The 16,914-nt window shown below is 41.7% G+C and overlaps 1 protein-coding gene across 24 annotated transcripts in view; it reads right to left on the bottom strand.

Moving 5' to 3' along the window:
• The window catches only part of FHIT (fragile histidine triad diadenosine triphosphatase), a 1,451,419-nt gene that overhangs the window by 164,943 nt on the left and 1,269,562 nt on the right, over positions 1–16,914 (bottom strand). For all 24 annotated transcript variants that reach the window (XM_073811313.1, XM_073811318.1, XM_073811317.1 and 21 more), the window contains one exon: positions 11,778–11,846. In XM_073811313.1, coding sequence (XP_073667414.1) covers positions 11,778–11,846 — 69 coding nt within the window. The remainder of the gene's footprint in view (positions 1–11,777; positions 11,847–16,914) is intronic.

Here is a 16,914-nt window from a genome sequence, read left to right on the forward strand (position 1 = left end):
TTCCAAAACTAAAGTCAACGTCTTTCTGTTCACCACTTGTCTCTGCCAATGAGTAAAAAGGAACATAAAACATCTGCTTTTAAAAAAATGACTCCATGTTTTCTTTACATTACAGAATTATTGTCCATTCATTATATAAAGTTTGGGAAATGCCAAAGAGTATGAAGACAGAAACATGAGTGATCTATGATTCCATTATCCAGCCACGATCCCTTTTAATTACTAGGTACACATGCTTCCGTCCTGTTCTTGGTTTATATGCCACTCTTTTCCTCAATATTATATTCCAATCTTTTATGTCATTAAAAATATTTTAAAACACTCATTCATATATATGCATATATACCATTAAAATATACTCTTCTGTTATTTGTCATATAAATTATTTCCCAGGTAAAGACTTTTCTAATTAAATAGATAAGTTACTCAAGTTTTATAGGCCCATGCTCTAAGATAATACAGACAACGACTATGATACAGACAACAACATTTTGAGCCCAGAAGGGGAGAAAATAGAAATAGCTATTAGTCTCTTGGTAGGGTATTGACACATTTCCAAAATATGAAGGTGCATGTGTACTGTTCCATCTTGGATTGGCCTATCTTAAAGAGCTGATGGGACCCTCACAGGCCATTTAGAAAACTAATTTCAAGTAGACTCCAGAGATGGGTACAAGGTCTAGAGCCAGCCTTTGTGATTTGACTCTAGAGTTACCAGCAAAGTCTCACTATACCTCTAGACTAAGGCCTGATACTTCAGCTTTAAAATCCCACTCTATTCCCATCAGGCTTTGCTAGTTTGAAAAATACTTTGTCATCTCAGGAAATGTAGCCATGTGAACTACTGTTCTTAGAATGAAGGTACAGGCTCTTCTTGTGCTTTGTTTTTCCTCAGTTCTAGTGAGCAATGATTGACATACATCATTGTAGAGAGGAGGTTTAGACAGGAAGGAAGGCAGGACCCAAAATAAGGAGGGGGTGTGCAACTGATAAAGGAAAGCCATGGAGCTGAAGAATGGGAAAGCGGGGCTCTGAATTCAGAGCGCTGGGGCTTCAGCAGAACGAATATCTCTTGAGAACCTACTCCATTAGACAGTGGGATTTATTGGGTGTGAGGAGGTAGGAAGGACAAAGGTAGACACCTCTGGGAGTTCACAGAGGCAGCAGAGTGAAAGAGAACTCAGACTCTGGAAACAGAAAGCTGAATATGAATCCCAGGTCTGTTTCTTACTCTTTCCGTGACCTCAGAAAAGTTACTAGGTCTTCACGTGCCTCAGTTTGCTTAGTATCTGTTGGAGGTAAACATAACTCCCTGCTCCCTCTTGTATTTCACTGGATGCATTAATTCAGCAGCATGTAATGTCATAATCACACCACATTCTTCCACTCCACTGGATGGTATAACCAACTGATGACATCTAACCTCTTTTAAAAAGTACCAATAGATGAAACCCCTTCAAGCTCCCCATGCTCTTGATTTTGAGATGAGTTCTGAAAGAAGAAACTGTTCTAGCGCCCCAAGGAAGGGAGGTAAATGGCAGACACACCATGTGGATGGAAAATGGTTTAAGAAGACAAGTCAGATTGCTTATTTCATGTCATTTCAGGTTGCTAAAAAATATTCAGCCTCCGTTCGTTTTCACATCAACTTGCTAGGGAACTGTGGACCGAAACCACCCACCTTGACCACGCCCGCTTGCCTGAGTTGTCTCACAACAGGAGGTCCCGATAAGGAACATGGTGCTGCCTCCGAAAAGGAGAATGCGGGAGGAGGCCGAAAGAGGTCATCTAGGAGATGACCAATCTCCTAGAGTCTTTCGCATTGGAATCCATCTTGGCTGGGAGAGGCGTGCACCACCAGGAAGGACCCTGAGTCAGACTATGGTCCAAGCAAGATGACTGGCCAGACACACCCGGAAACTAACCCCGTTCCCATAAAACCTGAGACTGTGAGCCATGTAGCAGAACAGTTCTCCTGGGTTCCCTTACCCTGCTGCTCTCCATCCGAGAGCCCCTTACCAATAAAGTCCCTTGCTCTGTCAGCACATGTATCTCCTCAGACAATTCATTTCCGAATGTTAGAGAAGAGCCCACTCTCGGGCGCTAGAAGGGGTCCCCCTTCCTGCAACAAACTGACATGGCCAAGATTATTGGAGAAGCCAACTGGAAGGTCATACATGGATTTGACCCAAATGTGCAAATTCCTCTTCAATAACTGAAGAGTTTTCTAAGAACAAAAATTCTTTCAAAGGAAAAAGAATGTGCTGGAACAAGGCTTCACTGCAGTGCAAAGGGTATATTCTATGAGTTCCTTAGTTACTGCTAATGTAAGAAGGATTTCCAACAGGTACTGGTGCAGCTGGCCTAGAAGATATTTATGGTCCATTGAGAGTTGTAAGCAAGGACTGTTTCTTTTTGAGGGGGGAGAAAAAAAAAGACAGCAATTTCCTTTTAAATATTTCAGTGTGCTATCATGACATGAATACACTACAAGACATGCAAAAGTATTTAAATGGTTCCAGCACAAAACCAGCTCAGAAAGGATGACCTTGGGAGTCGTAGAAGCTTGGCTAGAGTGTGTTGATGACTTCCTTGTATTAAAAAAAAAAAAAATACACACACACAAAACTATAAAAAGGAGTTATAATAAAGTACCCAGCTGGGGGCTGAGGGGTTAGATCCTAAAAGCAGAGAAAACATCTAACTCTGGAAGATGCCAATTTCCTACATTTTAAGTCTTACATACTTGATTAGCAGTCGTGTGTCCAGGGTTAGTGGAAATCTAGGATGTAAGGGGGGGGTGTGTGTGCGTGTGTGTGTGTGTGTGTGTGTAGTGTGTGTGTAAATGTCTCTAAGGTTGAACAGAGCTCTGGAAACTGTTCAAAGTTTAGCACTGGAAGGCAGAGTCTCTAAGAAAATCACTTATCTCATTATCCTTGAGTTTTCCATAAAAGGGAAGATAATATTTTCCTCAGACCAAAGGCTTTGTAGTCAAACAGACTTTAGTATAAACAAGCTTTGCCACAAGCTGCTTAAAAGGTTAGGCAAACACTTACCCTCTGTGAGGTTCAGCTTCAAGATAATGGTCTTAATGATACTTATCCAGTAAGGTTTATGAAGAATAAAGTAATGTACGCACAGCACCCAGCATAGAGTCCAGCCCATTGTGGACTCTCATTAAATAACAGTAATGAGTTTATTCTATTTTTCATTAGTCCTCTCCCTAGGAACAAAGATTAAGAACTAGAATTGTTTATTGTTGTTAATCTGTTGTCTGTTACTGTCAGCCTAATGCGATTAGATTTTTTTCTCCCCATTTAAATATGGAAAACATGAAAGACATTGAGATTTCAATAGCAAATTCAACATGAAAGAACTTGTAATAAATGACTGTATTGACCCAATGCATAGAATTTAGAGCTATACAGGGATAGGAGCCTTTTCTAGATTTCTTTTTTATTAGAGAGAAAATCAGGCATCTCTCAACTTGCTCCTCTAAATCAGGAGGTCATAAAAATCTCTAAAAAGAACTGCTTGCCATGAAGCTAAAGCAATTTCAAAGACTTAGAATAAGATTCTAAGTCAGAATTTCTTCTTCCGGAAGAGATTTCCTCATTGTGTTTGAATGTCTGGATAGTGTGGGTTGCATACTTGGGGCAGCTCAGAAGTTTAATGTGCTCACAAATTATTGAGCTGCTATGTCTGTGAAGGCTTCTCACTCACAGGCATGCATGATAACAGTCACAAGCGATGACACTGAACCCGTATGATCTCCTCTTAATGTGTTCTTTGCATTTGGAAAATCTCCTGAGTCTTCAGAGAAGGTGGTCTCTGGCCAGTCAGACTCCTCACCCACTCCCACCAACTCCTCAGAACGCTTCTGACACACCCTCAGGATGATGATGATGATAACGTTAATAATTACACAAATGATAAAAGCTAGTATTTGCTGAGCATTAACTGTCCACCTGGAACTGTTTTAGTAATAACACTTAATTATCACAGCGGCCTCATCACAGTCCGCATCTTACAGATGAGGGAACTGAGATACAGAAAAAGTTCGGCAACTTGTACAAAAACACAGAGCTGAGAACGAACACCAAGTCTGGAGTCAGAGCCCCAGACTCAACCCCTAGACGATACTGAGTCAAAAGGACATTTAATGTGTTTCTTTTCAAAAGTGGAACAAGAAAGTTCAGCCACCTGAGTAATGCGTGATTGGGCCACCCATAGAAAAGTTATAATCTTCAGAAACAGTGATTGACATGGTGGCTTATCTGTCCTCCAAAATTCATGGATTATTTTAGGAGCATCCCTGGTGAAATTAGTAGCAAAAAGATTTTTTTAAAAAGGTAAACTCTGTGTAGAGGGATCTATCTGGTCATCTTTGAGGTCATTTCATCTTTAAGACTTCAACAAAGTCTTGACCAGGGATGACGGAACCTGACCTAATTGTTTAATGACATAATTCCTATGTTATGATTTTCAGGACCTGGAAAAATAAATTATTGTCCTTTGGATTTGGAGGGCCAGGGTGAAAAAATTGAGAGGTTTTACATCAAATCACACTTTATGAAAACTAATGAAGCTAACTGGATTGAATAAATTCTAGAACCGCACCACCCAATCTGGTAGACACTAACCACATGTAGCTAGTCTGAGTTGAGATCTGCTGGAAAAGTAAAATACACATGGGATTTCAAGAACTTATACAAAAAGAGGATATAAATATCTCACTAATAATGGCTTATATTAGTTACATGTTGAAATGATAAGATTTGGGTTATACTAAGTTAAAAATTATATCATTAAAGTTAATTTCACCTATTTCTTTTCACTCGTTTTAACGTGGCTACTAAAACATTTTTAATTATGTACGTAACTCACATTCTACGTCTATTGGGCAGTGCTGCTTTAGAACACAACGTGCAAAGTACGGACGGGGGACGTTGATCATAGATAGATGTAACCTGATGGTGACAAAAGAACACCCACATTGTGGGCGCCCAAGCTGGGACTCCAAGCACCAGGCTCTGTTTCCAGGGCTCTATGTACGTTCTGTGAAGCAGGCAACTCAGAGGCCTATTGTTCATCTCTGCTGGAATACGACACATGATAGTTTCAAAGAATGAGCCCTGCTCCAAGCTAAGGGGTAACAGGATATATTTATAAAGGTTATTTGAAATGAGTTTATCTTTCTTTGTCTAATGAATGGCAGATGATAATTGAAAAGCAAAAGCATTTTCAAATGCTTTGGGGCTTTAAAATTGTATTAATTTTTATCTTCACTTCCCCCCTAATTCTTGCTTATTTAGCTTTTCTTCTTTAAGAGAGAGATCAAGTCAAATGTTTGGGGGCTTTTCTCTTTGAGGCTATTACAATTTATTGATATAAATGTGTCAATGCTTCATCCATATCTTTTTTATTCTTGCTGTATTTATCCATTTCTGCTCATAACATATTCCTCCTGTAAATTTTTTTCTATCCCTATTCCCCACACTCTCAATTCTCTAAGTAAAATTGATCTGGAAACATTTGTTATACAAAATCTTGATAGTTTGCTTTAGTGGGTCATAGGCTAAACAGTTATCAAAACATTCTGGACACTCTTCTTAAGTGACTCTTCATTGATAGCTATGCCAAGAACCATGATTATAAACCTAACCAAGACTTTAAAAAATACACAAATGGCACAGTCTTCAAGTCTTGATATTAACTGAGGTTTGACACAATTAATAGTGTCTGAGAACAGAATTGTGTGAAACGGGCAGAAAGACAGAAAGATACCCCAGCAACAAGGATTCCTTGGAGCAGGTATTGTCCACCTTAACTAGCAAGCATCTTATAGATTTCTGCTGGAATATGTCTGTTTGGTGAGACAATTCACTGATGAAGGCACACAACAATGCCTTATTTAGAAAATAATGAGGGTGGACCACACAGAACAGTTTGATGGAGTGGTTTTACTTGGTACCATGGATAGACTGATATGCAGTTAATTTTTTCTTGCTTATTTCCCACTAATATGTAGTTGAGCATACTCAGATGAGAGAGAAGAGCAGCTGTGGGAAAACACCCAGGAGTCAGACAATGTTTATAATTACTTCACCCAGGGTGTCAGTTCTCTGGAAGCTGACTCCAGGAAAAACCATAGAGGTGGCATCCTTTGCCTTGAGGCCCATTCTGTAGATACCTGTCCTCTCATCAGCAGCTACTCTTCTGCCTTCTTTCATTCTTTATTTCCTCTTAAGTGTCCATTGACTTCATGATATTCTCGGGAGGCCCCCAGCCCACCATCACCACCATAATAGCTTTCCATGCTCCTCAACATTCCACATGTGTAGATGCCATCAAATATGACTAATCTGAATTACATCCTCCCTGAATTCTTACCTCTACTAGGAAAAATGGGTGGGAATAACTTTTAACCAGATAAAGGCTACTCTGCTAATTTTGTTTCCCTTTTCCAAAGGACATAGAGATTTAACTGAGTAATAATCTGACATAAGTAAGGGAAAATCAGATGTCTACCAAGTTCTTTTATCATTAAAATAGGTACCAAAAGAGCACCTGGAGATCCACTCAGAGAGAATTTGAGGTCACAGATCATTAAATTATCACACTATATATTTATTTGCTGGTTATATCACATCCAGCTTCTTTGAGTTAAAAGTTCTCACGGGGCTTCCCTGGTGGCGCAGTGATTGAGAGTCCGCCTGCCGATGCAGGGGACACGGGTTCGTGCCCCGGTCCGGGAAGATCCCACATGCCGTGGAGCGGCTGCGCCCGTGGGCCATGGCCGCTGAGCCTGCGCGTCCGGAGCCTGTGCTCCACAACGGGAGAGTCCACAACAGTGAGAGGCCCACGTACCACACACAGAAAAAAACGTTCTCACGAGTTGAAGAAGAACCAAAGGCATCCTTAACAAGAGATAACAAAGTTTACAATCCGAAATTCTCAAACACTGTAAAACGCATCCCTCAGTCTGAGGGCATCATTGAAATAAAGCTAATTAACTGCCTCAGTGAAACATTCCTTCCCTTTTGGAGAGTCAACTGGGGACCCATGGACTTTGAGCCCATTGTCAAATGGTGTGTGAAAGAGATCCAAGTTCAACAATAAATATTATCAGCAATATAATCGTTTTCTCCAGCCCTCAGGGCCAAATGACCTGCATTTTAGAGAACTGATTTTGTCCACGCATTCTATTTAGCCAAGCAATTGTTTCCCATGATATGCTTGAACCCACAGTTGCTCTGTCTATGAAATTCATGGTTGAGTTTTTCCAATTGCTGATTGCTAGTCCCACTGGCCGAATAATAGTCACTTTCTTCGTCCGTAATGGGTTTTATATACAGTGCAGTCACAACCATTCAATGTCACCCATAAACATTCAATGAATTGTCCAATACAGTTATGAGAGTTGCTTACTTGGGACACAGCTAGGGCAAGCCTTACTGTGTTAATGAGATGATATACCACGACATTAGGCAAGGGGTGTTTCCATCCCCCGCATTAGCTGTACATACTTCTTATCTAAGGACCCACTTATGTTATTATCATAATCTTCATCAACTTGTCAAGATAATGAAGGGTCCACTGAGTTCAGACAAGGCCTCATGTAATTCATGGAAATTTAAATAACACAGATATAGAAAGGGTTTAGGAGCACCATATAAATGAGATCTGCATGGAGAACCGTAAAGAAAGGGCTTTACAAGAGATTCTGTCTTGGAAAGGATGGAGTTTGAACTTGGTTTTGAGGGAGAGAAGAGAGACTAATCCTCTGAAATGAGGAAGATAAATTATCTAACAAAATGCATAAAGACACATTCAGGACAGAGAGCTGGAGGAAGAGCAGATGAAGGTGAACTCAGAAGTGATAATCAAAGTTGGAAAGAAAGGAAGGGAAACTCTTGTGCCTGTTTTCAGCAAATCCCACATCTGTATTTGTTACAGACACGCAAGTTTGGGTTTCAGGGGAGGCAAGTTTCTTATCAGCTTTGACATATGCCTACCAGACTTGCTTAGCAGTCAGACAATGTTTATAATTACTTCACCAAGCCCTTCTGATGTGCCACAATTTGCAGCCATCTGTACACTGATTTCTGACCAACAGACTTCATTCCATCAATGCTCCATTAAAATAACCTCAGATGGCTGATATCACCATGTCAGAATCTCACCCAGTGTAGCTATGAGTTAATAAATTGACCTTCTGAAAAGCAAGATGTTGTCTCCTTTTAAATGATGTAAGGACTAGTAGGGAATTTCAAGTTCCTCTATTTCAACACCCTGTTCTTTCAGGTATCCATTCACTGAACAACTATTTATTTACCTGTTCTACACCAGATTAGGTCCCTGTTCTCATGGCTTTACAGTGTAGTTGGGGATGCAGGCACTGAATAATACACTAATAAGTTATTTCAAGTGTGGTAAATGTTATGAAGGAAATAAACATGGAAATACGATAGCCTTCTCCTGGAGGGGGATAGGGGATTAGCTGTCTTAGATGAGGTGGGGAGGATAAGTAAAAAGGACTCTTTGAGGAGGTAATATTTGGACTGAGATTTGGAAGAAGATATGAAGGGGAAGAGAAGATGGAAGAAGGTACAGTCAAAGAAAACAACATGTGCAAAGTCCCTGCAGTGGGAAAGAGAATTTGACAAAAGCAAGTGGTGAGAAGGAATGAGGCTGAGAGGAGCTGGGAAGGTGGGCGGACCCACTACTGTGGTCAAAGAACTCACCCAGGACCACAGCATTGTAAATGAGGAAGTAAGGAGGTGAAATGGATGTTACAGATGAGTGGCATACAGACTGGACGGAGGATACTGGGGACTAGTAATATTTGAGTGGTAGAGAGAAGAGGAGTAGCCCATGAAACGCCTTCAAAGGCCAGGCTGGTATCATAAACAAGTGAGGCAAGCCGGGTAAGAGACAGGGAGTGGTAGTGACCTCGAGAATGAGTGACACGCCTAATAGCATCCAGACTCATTAAAAAAATATGTTGCAGGCAAAATAAAGCACGCCATTAAAAAATTCTTCACAAGCAAAATAAAACACATATGAGGAGGCAAACAAAGCCCACGGAACATCAATAGGCAACGCCGAGCTGGGGGAAAAGCAGGAAAGAGGCTGGGAATGAGAAAACTCATTAGAGTGAGCTCATGTAAGTCAAGGAAGCGTTATATCTTATATGTCCATGAACTGAACAGGAAAGGATATATTTTATTAGGCAGTAACCCGAATGCTGTAACACTAACAACAACAACAAAAACCCTACACTATTTGTTACAGAACTTTTGTAACTTAAAAATGGAGGTAACCATCAAATGGTCAGATATGTAAAGACAGGAATCACAGAGCCATGTGGCCCATCCAAGAACTGGATGGACAAGTCCTCCTGAAGAATCATGGTCATTCATTCTGTGCTTGCACAGGTCCAGGGATGGGAAGCCCCCTCCCTCACGAGGCACTCTAAGTATTCAGAAATTTCTATAAATTTGACCTGTTGTTATGTGGAACTGATACCTGACTCCTTGATGCCTAACGGTTCCAGATCTGCTCTCTGGAGCCACATAGAACAGCTTTAATACCTTTTCTACCTGCCAGCCCTTCAGATACTTAGAAAGAGTGACACGGTCATAGCCTTCCCTCTACAAGCCTTCCCTTCTTCCGACAACACATCTTCACCTTCAATGACTCCCCAAGGTAACAGTTTCCAGGCTCTGTCATCCTACTCACCTTTCTGTGAACCTTCTCCGATTTGTCACCATCCCTCTTAAAACAGTGCCCAGGGAGAATACAGCATTCCTAGCCAATTTATCATCTAGAGCTTCTCCAGGCATCATTTTCTATTTCTGCAGCAGCAGGAATACAATTCCATTCTACGGAGTTCAGTCTCCTGCTGTCCCTGCTCCCACTGCCCACCCTCCCAGGCAGTATGTTTGTTGTATTTCATGGAGAGATGCATAATCGGGGGTGAGTACTCCCATCAGTATAAAGAATGCTGCCCCTCATTACTCCATCATTTCTGATTAAGGTCACTCAGTCTAATGTCCATTACATCTTGTACCAATAACGCCTGTGCAATGCCTCATGTTTCTCGTGCTGCTTCCTAGGCGTTATCTTATTATGCGCTCAAACTGGAGACGTATTTTTGCACAAAGAGTAAGATGAATCTCAGAGTGAGCAGTTGAAGACAGAGGGAAAATTGGAAATCTGACCCTTGAAAAGAGCCCTGGATGGGGGCATCCAACGACCTGGCTTCAAAGCCAGGTTTTCCATTTACTCACCGTTGCTGGTTTCTTAAAAACAAAACTAGTAACGGTAATAAGAACAGAAACAGTTAATTATTAATAAATGCTGGTACATACTTTACCAGCACGTACCACACTGGTACATACTTTAATAAATAAAGTAAGTACCCATCCCTGTGATAAGCGTTTCATGTCCAGTATGTCACACATTACATGCAACCACCTTTTGAAGTGTATGTATTATATATTATCTACATTTTAAAGAAAAGGGGATTAAAACACAGGGTTTACATGACTTTTCCAACATCACACAATCCCAGTAGGCGGCACTGGGATTTGAACCTAATTCTGCCTGTCTCTGAAGTTCAACATCTTCAAGTCTCGTACCACAATCTCCCTTAGTGGGGACTTACGACTCAGCAATTAATGGGGAAAAAGAAAACTCTTTTAGCAATTACTTCTCCTGAGAAGCTTCTCCTAATGGGTAGGAGACAGGGACATGTGTTGCTTCACCTGCGAGGCTGGAGACACTGGGAGAGTGTACACGAGAGAGCAAAAGAGTGTGGAGGAGAGAAAGGCCACACACCAACCTCAGCCTTGGACATCATGTCTCAAACTGGGCTGAAATGTAGCCCTGCAGCTTCTGTCACAAGCACATTTGGAATATAAACAAGATTTCAAGGGGACAGTTCAGCCTAAGAAAACAGTGTTTTCACCTCTCCAACCAAGCACTCCAGAGCCCCACTGCTATCAGATCAGCTCTTACACATGGGGAACACAGGTGCCCTCTCCTTGCTGAAATAAATATTTAAACTAAAATTTTCTTCTGATATGTTACACCAGCATATCCATGAAAGGGTCTATGCTCCACACAGCACAGACAGACATCTGAAGGTTTTCATGTAGATGAGGTCCTAGCAGCAGATCACCTGCTTCTTGCTGCTCATCTTTATAGTGGTTTCACACTTATATCTTTGAATGGAAGTAATAAGTTAACTGCTAAATGCTTATGACACAGGGGTTACACTCATCCTTCAAACCAACCTAGTTTCTGCTGACCATAACTCAAAGTTCCACTCTGAATAAATGCTGTTAGGAGAGGCAAGCCGAGTTCCAAAGTGGTTTTAAAATTAAATGTAGTATTCAACTAAAAAAAGAAAAAAACATATACCAATCTGCTTGATTTCCACTGGTGGCACTCTAGATTATCTCCTACAGAACCTCTGGGCTGTGTCTCCATGAAAATGTTTAGTGCCTTGGTAAATGACAGGACGGGAATCACAAAGACACTTGGTTTCTGCCACATTACATTTGAAAAAGAAAATCATTATAATTCATTTGTCTTCAGTTTCTGCAATGGCCATTCTTGGCTCCTTGGCCTCTACTGCCACTTCCCAAGTCTTATTGGGTAGAATCCCATTTAAGACCATATACGCAGGGTTCCTGGTTCATTAGGTTGATTTCCTCACACTTCCAGCCCCGATAATCAAACAATAAGATCAGAGAGAGCAGACCTACCTCATCGTAGATGCTGTCATTCCTGCGAAAGTCTCCAGCCTTCCTTGGGAGAACGTGGATGTGAACATGCTGAAAAAGTACAAGGAAGAAAGAATAAAATGGGATTATCTCCCCATATATTTCTAGACTTGATAATGACGCTTCCATGAAGTCCAGTTACTCCATATTGGCTCCTGCTGGATTATTTTTCAGAGGAAGATGATGGTCACCTTCAGTAACTATATCTGAAATCTGCAGAGAATAGAGGCTCAAAACAAGAGAGGGGGCTTCCCTGGTGGCACAGTGGTTGGGGGTCCGCCTGCCGATGCATGGGACTCGGGTTCATGCCCCGGTCCGGGAAGATCCCACGTGCCGTGGAGCGGCTGGGCCCGTGAGCCAGGGCCGCTGAGCCTGCGCGTCCGGGGCCTGTGCTCCGCAGCGGGAGAGGCCACAACAGTGAGAGGCCCGCGCACCAAAAAGAAAAAAAAAAAAGAGAGGACAGTGTGGTGGCATATATGAGAGTGTGAGTGCCAGTGTTTTAGGGGCTCTGTGGAATTACCCATAGTTGTCAATCTTGGTTGTATTTAGCCAGTGCTTTGAAATGACAGCATGTCTTAAAAGGTTACCATAGGAACTCTGAAACTGACAAGAAAGAAGGATTGGCTAACAGAGAAAGGCATAAGTAAAGAAGCAGAGGAGCGAAAGTAGAAAGGAGTATGGAGCAAGTTACAGAACAGGGGCTTCAAATAATAATCATATAATAGTAACATCGATAGTTCTCACTTATTAAGTGTTGAGTTACTATGATAAGAAAGCTTTTATCTCGTTTAATGGTCTGAATAATCCCCTGAGGCAAGTTCTACTATGATCTCCATTTTACAGATGAGGAAATCTATGCTCAGAGAGGTCAAAGCCCCAGAGGAAGTGGTAGAGTCAGCACAGGAAGCCAGCCCATCTGGCTCTTACCGCCACATTCTTTGTCAGCACATAACGCTGATTCTGTGAAGTTAATCTTTTAAACAGTCCGTTTCTCTAGTCTTCTAAAGCGCCCAGGTAATATACATAGCAATGCTATTATGCAGAGATCATGAGTCAAGGCACACAGCATATCTAATTCAATACCCTTCAAGGCGAAACTGCCATTTAAAAGTTTTATTTCCAAGGAGCCTCTATTGTACCTCAGCCGAAGTTAAACCTCGCTCCTGCCCTTGAGCTATGTTCACAAACCAGGGGGAGGAATGTGAAAAGGAAAAGCCTAAATGTGGACAGGCAGACAAAGAATCAAACCTAGTCTCCGATCACACCCACCCCTTCTTGATTACAGTGATCAGGCTGCAAGTCTCCAAGCCTCCAAAGGGCCTCGGGAGAATGTGAGATAAGTGTCCCCGTGGCTTTGCTGCGTGAGGAGGGGAAAATGATATGCTATTAAGGCAGAGGCAGGGAACAAGGCGTTCCAAGGTGAATAAAGCAGAGAGGAGCTTCACAGCAGCCCCTGAGCACATGGTCCCCAAAGAGTGACATGTTCTTCCCAGAATATTCTCCAGTTAATGATGAAGCCAGTCATGGATCCCTCAGCAACTGGGACGAGTGCATGCCTAAGTCACAGACTATGTGAGCAGCGGGAGACAAGGAGAAAAAACAAACAGGGAAAAATACATCACACACTACCCATGGAAACAAATTCTTAGAAGGAAGCAGTGCGGGATAAGCCCAGGCTGAAAGTGATTGATGCACGTGGGCTAGTTGACTTAATAGCAAGACGGCAAGACTGTCACAGTACATGGAAATAGCCCACCCTTAAAAGAAGGCGTACTCAATCTTTACTTCCCAAACCTGCAGCTACCCTTTCCCCCTCTTTCTTCCCTCTTTTCCTCCTTCTTTCTTCCCTTCCTCCCTCCCTCCTTTCCTTCCTTTCTTCCTTATATCTATCCATCCATCCATCCGTCCACCTACCCACCATCTCCCTTGGACCTTTCAATAATCAGGTATTCCAGACCAGTGTTCTCCAGCCAAACTGCCTAATGCAAATCCTGGGCCTACCACTTACTAGCTCTTTGCTCTTGCCTCACAAGGCCTATATCTCAGTTTCCTCATCCATAAGGGGGGTTGCAACCGTTTCGACCTCACAGAGCTGTTAAGAGGATCAAATCTGCTAACCACGTCCCTAGCATGCTGCTTAGTACATACTGAATACTTAATACATAAAACTGCAGCAGTATTACTCTTACTTTTTATTTATGTTTATTTATTTATTTTTTAATCAGCAGAGAGAGATCACATTCAGGGCTTGGTTCCCACACCAGCAGGGAAGATACTTAAGAAGCTCCTTGAATGGGACATGGTTAAAGTTACTCTGTTGCTAAAGCTTATTTCTGTTGCTTTGACTAGTGGTCCTCAAATCTGAGCAGGCACCCGGGGCTTGGTGGAGCACAGATCGCCAGGCCCCTAGAATTCACATTTCTTACAAACTCCCAGTGATATCAATGTTGCTGGTCCAGGGCCAGACTTAGACAACCGCAACCATGGTTCACAGGATCCATCTGGTTCCTGACCTCCTCTCCTGAAAATGTGCTAATGTAAGCACCAAGGTCACTCACTGTTTTGCCTGCCCTGTTGCATTATGGGAGAGCTATTACTGAATGCTTCCTCGACTTGCCGTTCTCTGGTCACCCTCTGTGCCTTGTCCTTACGAATATGTCTGTTCTTGTCCACTAATGACATACAGGTGGCTGTGAACTTACATTAGGGAAACCTCCTGGGTCCAGGCCCATCCCACACCTCTTTTTCTTTACCTTGCTCTCCTGGGTTAGTGTTCAGGGCTATTTCTATAGGCTCTATTACCACCCAGTCCTGGAATTGCCACCCTTGATCATTGGTAACCACTTTAAATTCACTGTGACACTGATGACAGCAAACAGCTCACTGTATAGGTGATTTTCCCCAAGGGCATAGCTCTCAACACAGCCTGAGAGCTTGACTTAAATTCTTAAGTGACAGACTGATCACAAGATCCTGACAAAGCACTCAACTTCTCAGAAAAGGGAAATCACCATAAAGCCTGCTCAAAACCTCGCTGTTGTGAAGGAATACCATTGTCATGGCCTTCCAATAGAATGGCATTCTGATAAAACCCCCATGAACAGCACATACGGAGATAATTCGACATAATTCGTTCTTCATATTGAACTTTGGTGATCACAATTGACTTTTCTAAGCGCTATCAAAACCTCTGATTAAATTTTACAGTATAGCTGCTTGAGTGGGAAGAGCATTTTTTTTTTCCTTCTTCTTTTGCGGTACGCGGGCCTCTCACTGCTGTGGCCTCTCCCGTTGCGGAGCACAGGCTCCGGACGCACAGGCTCAGTGGCCGTGGCTCACGGGCCCAGCCGCTCCGCGGCACGTGGGATCTTCCCGGACCGGGGCACGAACCCATGTCCCCTGCATCGGCAGGCGGACTCTCAACCACTGCTCCACCAGGGAAGCCCGGGAAGAGTATTTTTAAAAATCCATGATGCACTGCATACCGAAAAAGTTTTCATGGTCAACTAAAATTCCACAATGCTCACTAGCATAGTGTCAGAGAAGACCCACTCAAAAGACACATCGTTAAATGTGTTTAATTAGCAATCCAGAAACTTATTTAATTATGGAGAGCGCCACTCTTGATTCATATAACATCTGTTTACATTTTTCTAACATTTATAATTATTCATGCAAAAATATTTAGAACCAAGTTCTAGTCTAGAAACCGGGGATATAGTAACGAATAAGACAAAGTCCCTGCCTCCATAGAGCTACAATGCAAAGGGTGATACAGAAAATAAGCAAGAAAATAAATACACAATTTAGTTTCAGGTGGATATAAGTGTCCTGCAAAAAAAACCTAGTGGGCAGAGCTAAAAATTCAGAACTGGGACACTTCAACATTTGAATTTTGGGAAGAGAAGAAGTAGGACTCAGATGAAGGATACAGCAAAGAAGGAGGCAAATCAAGAGAGGGTAAGCTCTCAAACTGATGGAAGAAGGAATTCCAAGGAGTGTATCATCAACAGTCAGCACTGTTGAAAGCTTGCGTTAGCTTCCATGAAACTGGGAGAATAAAACTTAACTAAAAAGCACATGACAAGATGCTCAACATCATCAGTCATTCGTAAAATGAAAATGAAGACCACATTGAGATGTCACTTAGCAGTCAATAGAATGGCAATATTAAAAAAAGAAAATAACAAGTGTGGATGAGACTGTGGAGAATTAGAACATTCACTGGCTGTTGGTGAAAATGTAAAATGATGCCACTGTTTTGGAAAATAGTTCTGCACTTCCTCAAAAAGTTAAACATAGAGTTACCATATGATTCAGGATTCTACTCCTAAGTACGTACCCAAAAGATCTGAAAACAGGTCCACACAAAAACTTGTATATGAATATTTATAGCAGTATTATACATAATAGCCAAACAGGGAAAACAACCCACATGCCCATCAAGTAGCGAATGTATAAGAAACATGTGGTATAGCCAGACAATGGAATATGATTTGGCCATAAAAAGGAATGAAGTACTGTTAAGTGAAAGAATTATGCTAAGTGAGTTATGCTAAGTGAAAGAAGCCAGACACAGAAGGCCAGATATATCATTCTGTTTATATGAAATGCCCAGTATGGGCCAATTCATCGAGATAGAAAGTAAATTAGCAGTGGCCAAGGGGAATGGGGAGTGGTTGCTAATGGACATGACATTTCTTTTGGGGATGATGAGTTTATTCTAAAATTACATAGTCATGATGGTTGCCCAACTTTGTGAATATACTAGAAAAACATGAAACTGTATACTTTAAAGAGAGTGAATTTTATGGTATGTGAATTATGTTTCCATAAAACTGATATTAAAAAAGAAAACTGAAGCGGATTTTTTTTTTTCCTGGAGAGGATTTAAGAGAGAGTAGAAGGTGAAGAAAAGGAGATAAATAAGCACAGATAACTTTTCCAAGGAAAAGAAGTTTCACAAAGAAATCCATGGCAGTAGTTGCAGAGGAGGGAGAAAATCACTTGTGAGGAAATACGGGCTTACGTTTCCCGAGTCTACTAGTTTCTACAATTATTATTATTACCCTTAGTAGTAGTCACTGTTGTTAATACTTAATGAAAGATCACTACATAC

Source organism: Tursiops truncatus, chromosome 10, assembly GCF_011762595.2.
Source record: "Tursiops truncatus isolate mTurTru1 chromosome 10, mTurTru1.mat.Y, whole genome shotgun sequence".
In the NCBI taxonomy this organism is placed as follows: Eukaryota; Metazoa; Chordata; class Mammalia; order Artiodactyla; family Delphinidae; genus Tursiops; species Tursiops truncatus.